The 17,651-nt window shown below is 35.6% G+C and overlaps 3 protein-coding genes across 3 annotated transcripts; all 3 read left to right on the top strand.

Annotated features, from left to right (window-relative positions):
• The first annotated feature begins 2,390 nt into the window (after nucleotides 1-2,390).
• Nucleotides 2,391-3,801, top strand: LOC117125142 (sphingosine 1-phosphate receptor 1-like). Its single transcript, XM_033271543.1, has one exon. It carries the CDS (start codon nucleotides 2,391-2,393, stop codon nucleotides 3,312-3,314), a length of 924 nt encoding a protein of 307 aa, XP_033127434.1. The 3' UTR covers nucleotides 3,315-3,801.
• On the top strand, nucleotides 2,687-7,909 carry LOC117125046 (sphingosine 1-phosphate receptor 1-like). Its single transcript, XM_033271408.1, has 2 exons — nucleotides 2,687-2,771; nucleotides 6,494-7,909. Exon 2 carries the CDS (start codon nucleotides 6,550-6,552, stop codon nucleotides 7,435-7,437), a length of 888 nt encoding a protein of 295 aa, XP_033127299.1. The 5' UTR covers nucleotides 2,687-2,771; nucleotides 6,494-6,549; the 3' UTR covers nucleotides 7,438-7,909.
• A 1,786-nt stretch (nucleotides 7,910-9,695) lies between these two features.
• On the top strand, nucleotides 9,696-16,820 carry LOC117125163 (5-hydroxytryptamine receptor 2A-like). The gene is made up of 2 exons (XM_033271568.1): nucleotides 9,696-10,035; nucleotides 13,709-16,820. Exon 2 carries the CDS (start codon nucleotides 15,291-15,293, stop codon nucleotides 16,206-16,208), a length of 918 nt encoding a protein of 305 aa, XP_033127459.1. The 5' UTR covers nucleotides 9,696-10,035; nucleotides 13,709-15,290; the 3' UTR covers nucleotides 16,209-16,820.
• The last annotated feature ends 831 nt before the right edge of the window (nucleotides 16,821-17,651 follow it).

The raw sequence follows: 17,651 nt of genomic DNA, 5'->3' as shown, positions 1-17,651 counted from the left end.
GGTGGCCCTGAGGTAGTCTGGATCATCCACCTGCAAAATTTCTTCCCCGGGCGTCCTATATTTCAGTTCCTGGATTAGACATCCTCTTTTCGTGAATTCTCTCTTACGTAATATTCAAAGTTATACTGGCTATCTCGAAACGAAATCATCATTAATTTTCTCCCGTTACTGGAATTTATATTTTGCATAGTTCGAATAGTACATGATGTATTTTCTTTCTTATTCTTGGTGCCTATTCTCATTTAGCCGAAATCCACTTGGAGGTCGCTTCTATAGTAAAACTACAGTCGAAAATTAAATATCAACATCATCATCATCATCAGTTACTGTTCTTGGTTTTGTTGCAGGAACAAAAACGAAACGAAAATTAATAGGGGGTATCTGAAAATCAGTAATAAAATACAACACAGAAAAACATAGTATGTAGAAAGTTTATGTCATTAAGAGGCCTCTCATATTGCTGAAGAGCGAATTTATAGGCGAATGCGCGGGGTTTTTTTTTTGTAGGACTCTTGGAGCGCCCTCCCTGTAACTCATTTCCCTACTCGTTTATGCTGTTGATATGCTGTTGACTGAGTTTTAGTCATAACATGCCTCTTATAATGCAGAACAGTGCAGTTTCGGCCACCCAAAAAGCACAAACATAAAACTTAAACCTTGTAGAAGATTTTTTTTTTCTGGAATATTCTCTATTTAAAAACAACTCTTTAAGATCAGTGGTACTAACAACCATTGCGGTGCGTTCAAAAGGGTAAAAAGCTAGTAAAATCACATCGGTTGTGCATCGACATACAAAAAAATAAAAAGAATATTAAGCAAATTATTTTGGGATGGTCCGACCCGCCTCCTTGACCCATCATATTACCTAATTCTCACGTTGCGCCCCTCACTTCTGTAACCCTAATTAAAAACAATTTGTATGTAGTATCTCACTCATTACCATACTTTTTAGCTGATTTTGGGAACTTTTGTTGTTCTGGTCACATTTGATGGGCGCCGTATATAACGCCAAATCATACTATTATTTTATGACCATACTCTGTTCGCAGTGCTTCGTCCGGTTTCCCGCAGGGCCCCGACCCCTAGGGGCCCCGAAGGTGTCCCTACCCTTAGAATCCTCGATCAAGCACTCTGACCCAAAAGGGCTTTGTTGATATATTATAACAACATGGTATATCTCTGACATCGACTGTACGACATACATCATATCCAGTGGCGGATTGGGCCCTGTCGGCCCGAGCTCCCCACCCTTAAATTTGTCAAAACCTAAGAAAAAAATGTTATAAAAAGAAAGCTATATTGAAATTCTTTCTGAAAGTCTGTGAGTGCCATTCTCCGGCGCCATAATCATAAATTTTCAAACCTCAGCCCTAACTATGGTGGGGCTGTGGTGGTATAGACCATCCATCTGTGAAAGTTCCTCTCTTCCTCCCCCACCACCCTATTTCAAGTTCCTGGAACCGCTACTGATATATCATGTAATTCGTCGTTAAAAACAATTACAATACAATGACAAACATTAGCAAAAAACTAGCACATCCAAAATAGAATTGGCGACCGGGATCCAAAAAGGGCCCCCAGTCTCAGAAAGCCACAGGGCCCCAGCCCTATCGTTACGCCCTTGTGCAAAGGTGAAACATCATCATCATCTTCATCATCATAATTATTAATATTTCTGATTTTTGTGTATTTTTGTGAGTACCTGCATATAAAAACACACTAGGTCATGCTTACAGCAGTAGTATCTGGTACATTGATGGTAACGCAAACGATCGGTTGATTCATTCATTCATTGTCGAGACACTTCCAGGAGGCTTCATATTAAGCTATCGGGACTGACTTCAGATTCACAATTCATTATACAGTAACTAATAGACGAGTATAGTTTTTGTGTTGTACTGGACCTACTTACCGACATACAATTGTTCATTATTGGCATTGGCATGTATTATCTGACGCTTAAGTATTTTATGGAAGGTCAACAACTATTTCGTTACAATTACCTATGAACACCGACTGTGTAATGAAGTAGTTTCGCGCGCACCCATCACTTCAACCACGTGAAATCCTTTTCCATTTCCATTTGAGATATTTCAATTGGAAAGTAAAGGAGTTAATGTGTTTTGCTGAAGTCTAATTTAGGCTCAGTGATCATTACGGCCACTATGCCTCAAGATAGGCGTTAACACTAGAAAAACTAACGTAATTATTTTTTCAATTTCATGGTCGTTCATAATATAAACAGCAGTGATATACGAAGCGCTTCAGGGGGAAGACTTCAGGGAAATTTAATCAGAATATAAAGTAGACGCTTACGTGTAAGCTTATGATTTCATTCCAAAGGAGTAGCCGCGGTAGATCAGACGTTTTTTAATAAAACAGCTACAACAATGTCTGTTTTGATCAATGCGACCGATACAGTATTTGATTCCGACTTATCAGTACTACAACAGATCAACCTAAAACTTCAAGCATGTTTTGCGTATTTTTCAATATTTGATAATTTCATCATATTACTTACGTTAGTGTGTATCAAGCATTTCCATAGCAAACGATATGTATTTCTGATGAGTTTGTCGTTATCCGACTTTATAACTGGATTTTTACTGGCGTGGACGACACACAAACCATCTCAGCTTCTTATCCAATGCGCCAATACTACCTCCATTATTGCAACTCTTAGCATCCTTGGTGCAACTCTTGACCGTACCCTGGCTATCACACGCCCTCTACATTATGAACAAGTATCATCTGCAACGTTGAATATAATTGTAAGTGTTATCATTTGGGTTTTCTCTGGTCTTCTAGTTTTGGCAAGTCCTGTGATTATTCCATTCGCTATCATCGGTTTCATCGTCAGCCCAGTTTTGATATTTTCCATAGCTATAGTCATAACGCTTTTAAATGTTTCTATTTTGAAATCTCTCTCCCAATCGTCAAGTTTTATGAGCGATGAGAGGCGAGAAGAGAATAAGAGAGTTGTTAATCTTCTCTTGATCTTAACGGCCATATTTGTAGTTTGCTGGTTACCGCTCTGTATCACATTTCCTCAAGCGGTATTTTCGTCCGAAAGGGAGATTCAAGCGGTGGACTGTTTAACAATTGCACAAGGAATTCCAATGGTGCTGCTGACTCTTCAAGCAGGTTTAAATCCTTTGATATATTGGTGGCGCTTACCAAGTTTCCACCAAGGAATGAAAAAACTTGCGGAATCGATTTGGAGAAATGTTCCGCGATTTCGGGGTGTACGTGTTGACGACACACCCCGGTATCCGACGATTAGTGTCGAAAATGTGCCACCTCTGGGACAGTAGAACAGGTCGTTAAGAACAATAAAAATGTATTAACTTTTAAGTCAGTTCACACTAAAATATTGCAATTGCTTGGATTCTGGAGTCTTAAGATAAACGATGTTGAACTTATTGGTCAATAGACAGGGCCGCCGAGAGAGGCCACGGGGTATCCTCGCTGCCATGGCCTATTGGTTAGGGGTCTGGGGTCGACTATGGCCCCAGCGGGATCAAGGGCCAGATCCCTGGTGCCCCCGCCCCGGAAGCTACGGCCTTTCAATGGATTAGAGGATTAACGTAATCGATTATAGTGTTCCTAATTTCACCAGGTCATGAAAAATAAATATAGAAACATGAAAATTAAAAGCTAGGCCTATCCTCTTTTATTCAAGCGTGCTGAAAAAATTCATAACATAGGTATCAAAGTTTACAGTTGCGGATCTAGGAATTTGAAATAGAGGGGGCCCAGAGAAGGACTTTCACAGATGGGCTGTGGTAAGAAAATGTATGATTATTGGCTCTTAATTTAGACTTAAATTTGAGTAGAATTATCTTTTTTTTTTCAATTTTTGTTAAATTTTGAAAAATGTAGGGGGGTTGGGGCTGGGCCTCCCCTTAAATTCACCACTGGTTTAATATATTAATTCAGTATTTATTTGACAATCGAATCTCTATCAGGTCTATTCGTATTTTTCTAACTTGTATGTATCTTGACGGTTTCAAGCATTTTATAATTATTAATTAATAACGTAAAGAATTTACTATTTGATACACTGTAAACATTAACTCTAGAGTTGTAGAAAGTTATGAAAATATTCATGAAAAAGAATTAGAAGCGATTAATTACCAGCTTTCATCGATAAACCGTCAGCTTTATTTACAGTTCTCGTGGGAAAAACACATGAATGATACTGGATGTTATATGTATAGGCCCTAGGTTTAATAATTTATTTTATTTTATTATTTTTATCCCGGGCCCCGGGGCACTTGCCCCGGTTTCCCTGGCCTCTAGGCGCCACTGTCAATAGGTTATCGAGAAACATAAAAATCAACGAGTCAGAAAAACTTATTTGCTATTAAAAAGACAATGGAAGTTAACGTTATGTCAATTTGTCGAAAGTTCTAAAAAATACTGTTGTAAAAGCAAGTTAATAGAATCGCTTGTGAACTTAATAAATTAACATTAGAAGTCAAATATAAAACAATTAAATTATTTTAGTTGAAACGTTAGGTCGTCTGTTTAGAAACAACAATATATGGGTTGATTAAGCCAAAATATATGTTGTAGCCTATATGCAATTAAATATATTGAATATTTTTTATTTATTTACGTAAAGTCAGCCCTCAAAATTAACGCCGGCATTCGGCAATGCCGACGTAAACGGCGGCGTGCAGCCGCCCAACGCCGACGACAAAAATCGCCGACGTGAAGATTTTAGTCCTAGCACAAGCTAAAGCCTGGTTTCCTATCGACGTAAGAAGGCAGATTTACTTACGATTACGTCGTTTTATCGTAAGAAAATGCGATTCGACAGGAAACCGATTGCGACTGGTGCGTTGTGAAATCGACGTAACGTAAACAAAAATTGTCGCAAAACAGTTTTGGACAGGAAACCGACGTATTAAATTTTCATGTGATACGTCGATTTTCCACTATTTGACAGGAAACCGCGATTTAGTGACTTTTTGTTGAATGAACTCGCATACCGAAAGGTCCACTGATTATTCTCAGATAAGAAAGTATAATACATACTCCAAGTATTGAAATACACGCCATCGTGTTGGGATTCAATATTTCGACATTAATTATGTCATCATCAGGAACGCATACGTTGCGTTGCAAACGATTCTTATGAAAACTTGACTCCAAGTCAACTTTTCATAAGAAACGTAAACGGAAACGTATGCTGTCTGTATATCTTGCCTATACAACAACATTTTTTCAAACACAATAATAGGCATGTAAAATCTTAACGGTGAAAATTGTCCTCGAATCTCGCCAGGTTATTTTAATGAAGAAACCAGACAGGAAGTGAGAAATGTTGAGCTGCTAGCTGTACGACGCGTCGTAACCGTCGCGACAGTTCATTCATATGGGGTGCTATACGCAGCAAAAGTCCATGTTAAAATCAAAATTTAATTGCAAAATTCAATGTATAATTTATCAAAACGTAGGCTTAAATTTCTCAAAATGTAGATCTAGTTTCCAAAATGAAGTTCTAATTTTTCAAAACGTAATTTAAATTTTCCAAAATGTAGTTCTAATTTCTTTAAAATGTAATTCAAATTCAAAACGTAGGACTTCATCAAACGCCCTCTCCAAATTATGTTCCGAAACGTAAATCAAAACCAGCCAAGCATGACTGGTTTGAAATACATTTTACAACAACACAAGATATGCGAAATGTAAATCAAAACTAGTCAGCCAAGCGTGACGTGGGCCTGTTCCATTAATGATGGGGAATCATTTTTCGCTGCAGTCCAATGCCGTGAACAACGCTTCCCAGTGCGTCTGCTAATTGTTAATGGTCAGGGTACCGCGATCACGAGCCCTATGCATTAGGCTAGGCTTCTGTGGGCTGGGATTTGCAACAAGGTCTTGGACTAGGCCTCTAATAGAAGGAGGCCTGGTCCTGGTCTAGGCCTATAATATAGTAAAAGTTTGTATAAGTAGTCATATGATTACAGGTTTACATTGTACCAAGGTCGATATTACCAATCGCATTTATTTTTCATTGAAAAAAAAAAAAATTAACTTAAGGATTTTAAAATATTCCAAACCTGTACGCTTAAAAAAAAAAATAAATAAATAAATAAAGTTAACTTAAAACAAACAACGCGGTAGGATATAAATTGAGAGAATATTGGTATACTGTACTGTATTTCTGAAGTGCCATTCGACTTTAACATGGAATTTTGCTGCGTATGGCACCCCATACATTCACAGGGTGTTGTAACAGACAGCGATGATTGCGGCTGTCAGTCACTATGTCATTATTGGTTGTACCTCTATAAACCAGTGCAGTAATTTTATACCCAATCTTTAGATTATGACAATGCATTTACAGTACCCAAGAATCTGGTGTTTAATTAGTTACAAAAGAGGTTTAGAAAAACACTGGAATCATATTACTGTTGTTTAATATGTTGGTTTGATTACGTACTTATATTGCATCTATATGTTTGCTGTTATTCATTCAAAGGGAGTACACGCTGTAGAGATCAGACGTTATTTTAGACTACAAACTGGTATACAACAATGTCTTTGATCAATGCAACCGAAAAAGCCTTTGATCCCGGCTTATCAGTACTACAACAGATCAACCTAAAACTTCAAGCATGTTTTGCGTATTTTTCAATATTTGATAATTTCATCATATTACTTACGTTGGCGTGTATCAAACATTTCCATAGCAAACACTTTGTATTTCTGATGAGTTTGACGTTATCCGATTTTATAACTGGATTTTTACTGGCGTGGACAACACACAAACCATCCCAGCTTCTCATCCAATGCGCCAATACCACCTCCATTATTGCAACTCTTAGCATCCTTGGTGCAACTCTTGACCGTACCCTGGCTATCACACGCCCTCTACATTATGAACAAGTATCATCTGCAACGTTGAATATAATTGTAAGTTTCATTATTTGGGTTTTCTCTGGTATTCTAGTTTTGGCGAGTCCTGTATTTATCTCATTCGCTATCATCGGTTTCATCGTCAGCCCAGTTTTGATATTTTCCATAGCTATAGTCATAACGCTTTTAAATGTATCTATCCTGAAATCTCTCTCCCAATCGTCAAGTTTTATGAGCGATGAGAGGCGAGAAGAGAACAAGAGAGTTGTCAATCTTCTCTTGATCTTAACGGCCATATTTGTAGTTTGCTGGTTACCGCTCTGCATCACATTTCCTCAAGGGGTATTTTCGTCCGAAAGAGAGATTCAAGCGGTGGACTGTTTAACAATTGCACAAGGAATTCCAATGGTGCTGCTGACTCTTCAAGCAGGTTTAAATCCTTTGATATATTGGTGGCGCTTACCAAGTTTCCACGAAAGAATGAACAAACTTGTGGAAGCGATTTGGAGAAATGTTCCAAGATTTCGGGGCGTACGTGTTGAAAATGTGTCACATTTGGAACGGTAGAATAAGTTGTTTAGAGCAATATAAATGTATTAAATGTCAGTACCTGGGCATGTGATGTGTAATTAATTACAAAAGAGGCTTAGAAAAACATTGGAATTAGATTACTCTTGTTTAATATGCTGGTTTGAGTACGTATTAACATTGTATCTAATATGATTGTTGTGCTGTATGTTGATTTAAAATAACTGAAATGATTTCAGCCTTTAAAAATCATGAATTGTCAACGTTTGCCAATGTAGACCCCTGGTTGTTAATACGGACCGCGATCCAAAACACAGAAATTGATATATTGATGACTTTATTTGACATTACTCAATTTTCGACACAATGGAAAGCATTTTATTAAAGTGAGATTTTTCCGGGCATCTAATGGGGACATATCCTTAAAATTTCCTTGACTTTCATGCCAGGTATCCCCAAACTAACGTTTCTGCAGGACCACGACATTTTAAGTGGGTTAAAGAAGCCCCAACAAGGGTAGATACGCCACTGCAAGACGGATCCAGAATTTTTGAACAGGGGGAGCAACAGTTTCATAATAGGTAAGTGAGTAGCACATAACATTAACTTGCATTGAAACTTTTAAAATTTAGTGGCAAAACGCCTAAGTCTGAACAAGTTTGAGAACCAGGGCTTTAGACCTATCAATCCTCATTTTACCCCACAATATGGAATACTAAAAACCTTTTTTAATATAATAAAATCAAATATTATTTTAAGATACATAGCAGGAAAAAATACATTAGTTCGTAACATAAATATTATAATGCCTGGACTCTTTGCTCATTCATTAAATAAAAGTGTATATTATTACAGTAATTCATTACTTCAGTTACATGATATCTGGTAATTATTTTAATCAAAGATAATCCTCAGCGATTGATTTTGATTGTATTCAACAATTTATATCGTTAATTTATTTTCTAATTTAAAGGCTTGGATTTAACTTTCACACCAAACCCTGCTGTACATCTGTATTGCACTTATCTAGTCACAAAGTTTAACCATTGTAAGTTAACGGAATCTTCAATATAAAAATTGCTCGAGTAATAATCTATGATTTTAAAATGTGTTTACCTCATGGTAGGGCAGAGGTAAATATGGGCCCTTTTTGTCGGAGAGAGGAGGGGGAGGTGTCTGACTCCTCGTCGGGGAATTTCTAGCGCTGTCATTGTTTTAATAGTACGACTTGCTTGTGCTCATAAAATGATTATGGCACCTGTTGATGGCCGGAAATGGCACACTCAGACTTAAGTCTAAATATAATTTTCTTTTTTTTTAATTTAAAAAAAAAGTTAGGGGTGGGGGTGGTCGCTTGCCCCCCCCCCCCTGGATCTGCCACTCCAAAAACAATAGGAAAAAAGCATTGTTATGTTTTAACTTGCGGAAAATTTAAAACAAAATATAAAACAACAGAAGACGTGCTGAGTTAATAAGCCATATAGATTGTACTTAAGTCTAAAAGTATCAAAATATTAACGAATTATTTTGCGTATTTTAATTAGTGTGAACAATTTTATCATTCCAATTTTGATTAAAAGCTGGCGTACTAAATCTAAAAAATAAGAATCAAGCTAAGATGTGTATAAGAGACAGCATTTATTTTTCATTGAAAAATTATCCACATTAAAATTTACTCTGATATGAAGAGAAATACGTTAGAAATACGCCTGCAAGGAGATTTCAATTGGTGGCTGGTCTTAATAATATCTATCTGTTTATAACATGAATTGGAATATTGTTGATTTTTTGTTCACTTTTTAGCTTTGTCAAGGGATGAGTTCATTTGCTGTTTGATAGGAAATAAATGTAAACTCTAAATTTGCTGAGTACTAATTATCTAATTATATAGGAGTAAAGTATCAATTTTACAATTTATTTTGAAAAGAAATACGTATACAAATACACCTGCAAGTGATTTTTCAACTGGTGACTAGTCTTAATAATATCTATGTATGTTTATAACATATTGGAATATAATAATATTCGTTTTTGATTCATGAAGTATTGAGCAGTACATTATCTTTTGAAAAAGACAGGTCTGGTCTGTGTAAATTAATGCAAGTTTCTGAAATCTCTATGAAGGACGTATAATTATTCTTAAGAAAGTACCGTGATGTTGGAAATTCTTTATTCACTTGCTTGGTAGTCAATTACTTTTAAAATATCATTTTCGTGTGTTTGTTTGGGTGTGAGTGTGTAGTTGTGTGTGCTCAGTCAGCGCAATACTGTAATTCTGTTAAAAAAAATCTATGTTGCCTTAAAAGGACAATTTTGGCGCGCATACAAACAATATTGATTGGTGAATTATTGGTCCGACCAAAACCGGACCAGCCGGACCGCTTCCTACGGCCTTGTCTATCGTCAGTCATTCGGATAAATTATTATTTGATTTGGTTGGATAGAGTGTCAACTTAGATCGCGGGAAAGTGCAGTCTCCTGGTAAAGTGCACTGTGTGAACAAAACCTAGAGCTATGTTATTTAAGTTAGTCTTAAAAGTGCTGTTGTCATTTCTTATACTGTCTTATAGCAGACTAACACGGCTATACGTACTTTCCGAGTCTTTTAAGGGCGTCCTGTCATTACAGAACCAAAAGGTAGGCCTACATGCAGAGTAAATTCATATAAAAACCCTTTTAACGATTGACCTAATATAAGCTCTCACTCAATTAGCTTTTTAATAACCTCACCAATGCAACGTTTGTTGGCGGGTGAGCGAAAGTATAAGCATTATGTGTTTAATTATTAGGCCGCGCTATTTTTACACAAATCTATTTAATACGCTTTCCTGTGATTAAAACATTCGATTTTCCATAGCTTATTTTACACTCATTATGGAAATCACCCGCAGCTTTAAGTAACAACTTTAACCCATTTTCACCAAATTATAAATAGAAGGTTTTAGAAAAGAATTACTAAGGCAATTTGTTCTAACCTATTGAAGGATGCTGTATCTCCAAATTGGCCATCAGAAAGAAGTTTGATTAGTGGTTTTAATGAAGTATTGACTATTGGTTAAATTAGTGAAGGTAATATTTCTTGAGTTTTTGAATTACGATAGAATGGGAAAAGCAAGGTTAGAAAGACGTGTGACATAGGTCTATTTCAAGTGTGACATGTCGCACTGGCTTCAAACCTGAAACATTAATATAATTTCATTTCATTAAAATAGTCAAAACTAGGCTCCATGCCAATGATGAAAGTAATTCAAACCATCAATTCTCTAACACTATATAGAACTAGTATATGGGTTCTACACCTTTACCTCATCTGATAATCATATAGACCTACCCGAAATTCTCGAATAAACGCCGGGGCGCTTATAAACTTCATGGAGCTAGGCTTCAGCGCGGCGCTTATTCGAGAGCGACATTTACTAAATAATTGGCGTGGCGCTTTCTATGCCCGTTCCCATTTTACCTATCTCGTGTAGCCTATTCCCGTAGTTCGGTAGGCCTATCTTAAGCCCTACATCATCGTAAATAAACATTTATAAAGATGTGTTTGTGTTCATTGTGTTATTTATTCATTTGAACACTGTATACATTGTATTTAAAACCATGTTTTCTCAAAAGTGTTTCTTTACACACAGGGTACGGTAGTTACTCTTGAAGAACGCCGCGGCACTTAGCGAAAAAAAAAAATCACGTTTGGTACAGCGCTTAATCGAGGGCGGCGCTTATTTGAGGATTTACAGTAATGCGAGGTGAGCGAGGTCAACATGGTAGATATACAGTAAAGGGGTTCCAGCCCGTTGCCACCTGTGGGGCACGATGCCACCCAAGCTTTTTCCAACCGGCTTTTTGCCACCTGGCCCGTTGCCACACGGCTTTTGCTCCCGGTCGAGTGGCAACGGGCCTCCTAGGGTACCTGTCAAGGGCCGGGCACTCAAAAAATAATACCGGTACCGATTCAATTTTCTAATTGTTAAATGTGCTTTTACATAATAGGCCTATAATTTGTTTAGTTTACTTCTATACCGTAAAACTTTGAAAAGAAGCCATTTTTTTAGACTGGGGATGGGCTTCTGTTCGAGGCTACTTTTGCAAATTAAAGAGGAGGTCTACTAAAACACTAAATAGGGCCACTGTAACATCAGTCTGTATCATGGAGGGTATTAACTGGTATTAGATCACTTAAACTATAACCAAGCGGGTTTTTAATTTATTTTGTATTTTGTTTTAAAATTCGTGTACAGTGTATGTACTGTACTATATCAAAAAGAAGCCCGCGCTATCAAAAATAATCTCATCACTTTCTTATTTACTAAAGCTTTTTACTTGAATTATTGCTCACTTTGTGTCTTAATTTATATTTTTTTCTTTTTGAATGTTGTGCCTTTATTTTTCTTATTTGAATGGCGCGGTATGAATATTATTTTCTATTATCATTAAACATGGAAAATCAAATACAAAATCGGAAAAGCAAAAAGCCAAAGCAATAGCAAAAAACGAAACGCAAAAATTTAAATGCAAACAATAAGTGCAAAAGCAAAAAAAAAAAAAAAAGAAGAATTGAATATCGAAAATCGAAAAGTGAAAACTATCAATTGAATATACATAATTAAAAATAAGAATTTGAAAAGTCGGAAATTCACACAATTGCAAAAATGAGAAAATAAACTAAATTAGAAAATTGAACAATCAGAAAATCGAAAACTAAAATGAAAATTTCAAATTAAAATGAAAATTTCAAATTCTAAAATTGTGGAATTAGAAAATTAAAAATTAAAATTGGAAACGATTTTCAATTTTCGAGCACGCCTTTTCATAGCAATTAGTTAAAGGACATGGTTTAGCACATAACCATCAGCTTACAGTATACTCAGGGACGCAACCATTACTACTAATCAACGATAATAAGTGATTTTATGATGAGCAAGGTGCTTGTTCTTTAGTTGTTCGTTACAGATATATTACTTAATTCTTATAACAATTTACAAAGGTCAGAAGCTATTAGAAATTTTTTTATTCTCTAAACTGTAAGGCCGTATGTAATTTAGTATTGAGGCCCCATACTCCATTGCTTGAACATTGAACAATAGTGTTTTTACATTTTGAGGTCATCTTTTCAGGCGGAACGCAATTAAAGGTTTTTTGTTGCTAAAAACAAGTTTGTCCTAAATACGTCATCATTACGGAAATAACCTAACCATATCTCTTACCTGCAAGAACTTACGAAACTATCGTAATAGCAGGGGTGGTGCCAGTGGACCAGGCTGCCCCACTCCATCCCGTCGGGGAGAAAAACACAATTCGTCAGGGAGAAAAAAAATTATATGTAATTTTTTTACATATTACCGGTAGTAGACAAAATTTATTAACTAAGCCGTTGAAACCTCTAAATTTGCATAGTTTTCCCGGGGCTTTGCCCCCCGGATCACTTCCCAGAGATCAGACCCCGTCGAGTAAGTTCTGGCACCACCAGTGCAGAATGAGCTTCCACTCCATCCCGTGTCGGGGAGAAAAACACAATTTGTCAGGGAGAAAAAAATATGTATTTTTTCCCATATTTTGGACCCCGTCGAGTAAGTTCTGGCACCACCAATGCAGAATGAGCTTGGAATATAAAAGATAATTCTACTATAAAAGTACTAGATTTTTCTGTTAAATTTACGAAAGAATGAAATTTGGCTTTATGAGGGTTCAATTGTGGAGGCGTTTGGTAGACGTGTTAATAGTGATTGGTTATACACATCTAGATGTGTATAAGAGACAGCCTACGGCCTTGTCTATCGTCAGTCATTCGGATAAATTATTATTTGATTTGGTTGGATAGAGTGTCAACTTAGATCGGCATACAGCATAAGAGAAGCCACTCGCAACACATGATGACATTGGCGATATTAGATACTTAAGCCCTAAGCGTATGCAAACAAGAACATTAATTAAGATAATAATTACATCCGTATACAGTATTCTTAACAATTTTATCCTATTTTTTTTTGTAACTGTAGGTGTGTTTCTGTAAAACAATTGTATTCAAGAGAATACGAAAATGACCTTAAGAGTGATGCTAATCCACAAGAGTAGTTTTGAATATTTCGTCATTTTATACGTATTCTCTTTTATTATGGGAGTGAAAAATCAAGCTATATTTATTCAACTTATGTCAATTGTATTCAGTATTGTATATCTGTAATTAATTAATTGTGAACACTAGCTACTAAAGCTCGATTATACTTTTTTCTATGTATTTCAAAGCCATTCAGAGTCGTTTAACAATTTTGTTAAAGTTATTCAAGATTGCTCATATTTTTTTAATAAGCAGGATGCAGAATGCACATCAGCGACAATGATGGAGAAATGATGAGGCATGCAGTGGAACAAGTAACAACTAACATGAATCTAAACTAAATACCAATGCAGGCTACCGTGTTTATGTTGTGCATTACCAATTATTATTTAAAGTATTTATATTAATATACCTGCAATAAAGTAGGTGTGATATCAATATCTTATAATTAGTTTATATTGCTGCTATCAAAGTTTGGATTTTCAATCAAAAACGCCATTTTGTCCTTGTAGGTGAGAAATGTTGACATTATTTGTTTATATTACGCTTAACATTGCCAGGTGAAACGTTCTAAAAAATGGAAACCTAATAATATTTATAGAATACATCGTTGTATTTGTTTGAAAATGAACGTTTTGATACTAATGTATGCATTTAATTGTTGTGTGCTATATTACTATGTGTAATTAGATAATTTTCATTGTCTGTCATCCATTGTCAATAAAAATACAATTTCGTCCAAAGGCTAGAAACCCATTAATTATTGTAGAAATACTTTAGGAGCCTATGACAGTATGCTCAAGATTGCTACGACGTCATAAAATATTTACTAAATTGTTGCTGATAGCGGATTCAGGATTTTTCGTTAGAAGCTACCAAAACTACCAGATAATGTGAATCAACACCTATACCTCCGCCCACCATGGGAGTATGGTTCTATCATGACGCGGATGTGGTTGATAACTAATATTTTAAAGGTCTTAAATCAAGGTTTTAAATAGGCCAACTTCGGGGCAAATTATTTCAGTCATGAAAAAAAAACACGCATGTTGCCATTATTTAATAGTGGACTAAAGCTTGTTTATCTCCCCTTTATCCATCCCTGAGTTACATTTCGTTGGTGCAAATGCCTAGTATATATTTATTTATTTATTTTTATTTAGGAACACTCACGTCCTACAGCAGAAGCTGTGGCGTTTCGAGGAAGTGTTGCCCCCTATTGGAATTCGAAGCAAAAAAATTACCTTCAAGTAGTTAAAAATCACCTTATTTTGCGAGCTAGCTAATCCTCACTTAATTATCGAGCCCCGCCCCCACCATTCAAAGCTGCAGGCTACCTATAACATAGACAAGACAAGTAAATTGAGTATGCAAACAAGATAAATTAAATATTATGTACACTTTTTGTAGCAATCATATTGGCCTGTTAAAAAATAATCGCGTAGCGTGTATACCATTTATCCAATTCAAGAGTATGGTATTGTATTGTATTATTATACAGTTGATTCTGAACCCGCTGCTTTGGCGTCTGCTGCCTATTTAATTGTCTTCAACTAATTATCAATATGTAATACTGAATGGTTATTGGTCGTTGTAGTAGCAGAAATGAAGATGGTAATTATTATTATTTTTTCAATTTCATGTTCATCCTTATAAACAACAGTGATACAAAAATCGCCTCTAGGATAAGAACTCCAGCAGAACTTAATCAGATATAAGTAGATGCTTACGTATCAGCAGATTTTTTTAAAGGAAGTAGTTTTACCATAAACGCAATAGACCTGTAGACAGCAAGAAGACTTTACTTGAAATGAAAACGTCAGGCTGACACTCGACAATGTCTACTTATATGAACGCAACTGAAGTACCTGCGTCTGATTTATCAATTCTTCAACAAATCAACCTAAAACTTCAATCCTGTTTTTCGTATTTCTCGATATTTGATAATTTCGTCATATTACTTACGTTGCTGTACATAAAACATTTTCACAACAAACGTTACATATTTCTGATGAGTTTGTCGTTATCAGATTTTCTAACTGGATTTTTACTGGCGTGGACGACACACAAACCATCCCAGCTTCTTATCCAATGTGCCAATACTACCTCCATTATTGCAACTCTGAGCATCCTTGGTGCAACTCTTGACCGTACCCTGGCTATCACACATCCTCTACATTACGAACGAGTATCATCTGCAACGATGAATATAATTGCAAGTGTTATTATTTGGATTTTCTCTGGTATTCTAGTTTTGGCAAGTCCTGTGATTATCTCATTCGCTGTCGTCGGTTTCATCGTCAGTCCAATTTTAATATTTTTTATAGTGATAATCATCACGCTATTAAATATCTCTATTTTGAAATCTCTCTCTCATTCGTCAAGTTTTATGAGTGATGAGAGACGAGAAGAGAACCAGAGAGTTGTTAATCTTTTATTAATTTTAACGGCCACATTTGTATTTTGTTGGTTACCGCTCTGCATAACATTTCCTCAAGCCGTATTTTCGTCCGAAACCGAAATTCAAGCGGTCGATTGTTTAACAATTGCGCAAGGAATTCCAATGGTGTTGTTGACTCTTCAGGCAGGTTTGAATCCTTTGATATATTGGTGGCGTTTACCAAGTTTCCACCAAGGAATGAAGAAACTCTTTCAAGATTTTTGGAGAAATGTTCAAATGAGGAGTGTACGTGTTGATTACACAGCTCGATCTCCGACGATTAGTAATACTAATAGTATCCAGGATGTTCCATAGAACGAGTAACAATAGAACAATTGATTACATTAGGCCTACTTCATCATGTAGTTAGTTGTTTAAAGCCCTAACAATTATGACATAATTATATTTGCTAGCGTACAATACTGTGAGTATGACTCAAACAAGCCCATACCAGTACCAGTTATTATGGTGAAGAAAGGTAAAGATAAAACCCTAATGAGAATATCAACACAAAGTAGTAGTCTACTTAATCTTACCGAAATATAATGTTCTGTGGTATCTAAATGAATTGGAAATTTGTAGTAACAATGTTTGAATAAATTATTCTATTGATACTTTTTAAAAATACAACTCTGAAAAATACAACCATTTTATCATTAGCTGATGCCAATTAGCTGTATCTGTGAAAAAATGGTAATATCCTTATTATTTTAATCCATCGTATATTCTGTTCAACTCATCAGTTTCACTAGTTGGTTAACTCAAAAATTATTGTTCACTACATATACATGATTGATTAGAAAGAGAAAAAAAAACCGCAGTCAATCAAATATCAAAGGTTCATAGACTTTTAAGATACAAATTATAATATTTTTTTTGGAATGACTATTATCATTTTTGATTACTAAAAAACGTAATGAAAAATCAAACTAAACGCACAAACTAGCTGAGAAGGCCATCAAAATATCAGGTCAATTTGGATAGCCAAGAAAAAACCAACTTGTAAATTCAATTGTTATTCTTTGGAACAGTTCACTGCAAACCAAAGTAAGATAAAAAAAAAACTAGAGGAACTTAATAAATACGAACATAGAATATCCTAGATGTGTTGTGCCATGGATAATAAATGTTCTTTTATGTAATAATATTATGATCGAGAATAAAATTCAATTAATCTCAACTATTGTGATGTTGTTACACCAATCGCACATTGTAAAAACAACGAAGCCCGGGATTAGGTTTTAAGTAGGTCGAATTAAACCAAGTTTCTTGAACAGTTCAGAAAATATATTATAAACAAAACAAGTACGGTATGCAAGGTCAGTTTGCTGAAGATTATACTGTACTGCACTTAAATTAATATAAACTATGATGATGTTGCTATATACCATAAACGCACATTAAAAATTCTTAGGTTTCCTTTTTAATTAAGTCTTATTAGGCCTATATGGCATAAGTTTCTCTACTTGAACATTTTAGAAAACAAATTAATAAACATAGTAATTAAATATTGAATGTAAGGTCAGTTTTGCTGAAGTGCAATAGATAGTCGTCAAATAAGGCAGCTATAATTATCATCATATATGGTAATTACTGCCATGGCAGAAAAATATATCAAAAGTTTCGCGGCAACTTTGAAGAAAAGGTATCATAAACTAGAACAATGGGACGGTAAATTTCAAAATGACGGAAGTGAGCTACCGCTGTGGAAGTGAGTTAGGTCATGGACTAACCTCCACGATTGCCATGGAGATAAGA

This window comes from Anneissia japonica, unplaced genomic scaffold, assembly GCF_011630105.1.
Source record: "Anneissia japonica isolate Jap-2015-1 unplaced genomic scaffold, ASM1163010v1 scaffold9_len2422644_cov172, whole genome shotgun sequence".
Classification (NCBI taxonomy): domain Eukaryota; kingdom Metazoa; phylum Echinodermata; class Crinoidea; order Comatulida; family Comatulidae; genus Anneissia; species Anneissia japonica.
The sequence above is the reverse complement of the archived record's forward strand: the minus strand, read 5'-3'. Positions and strand labels throughout refer to the sequence as shown.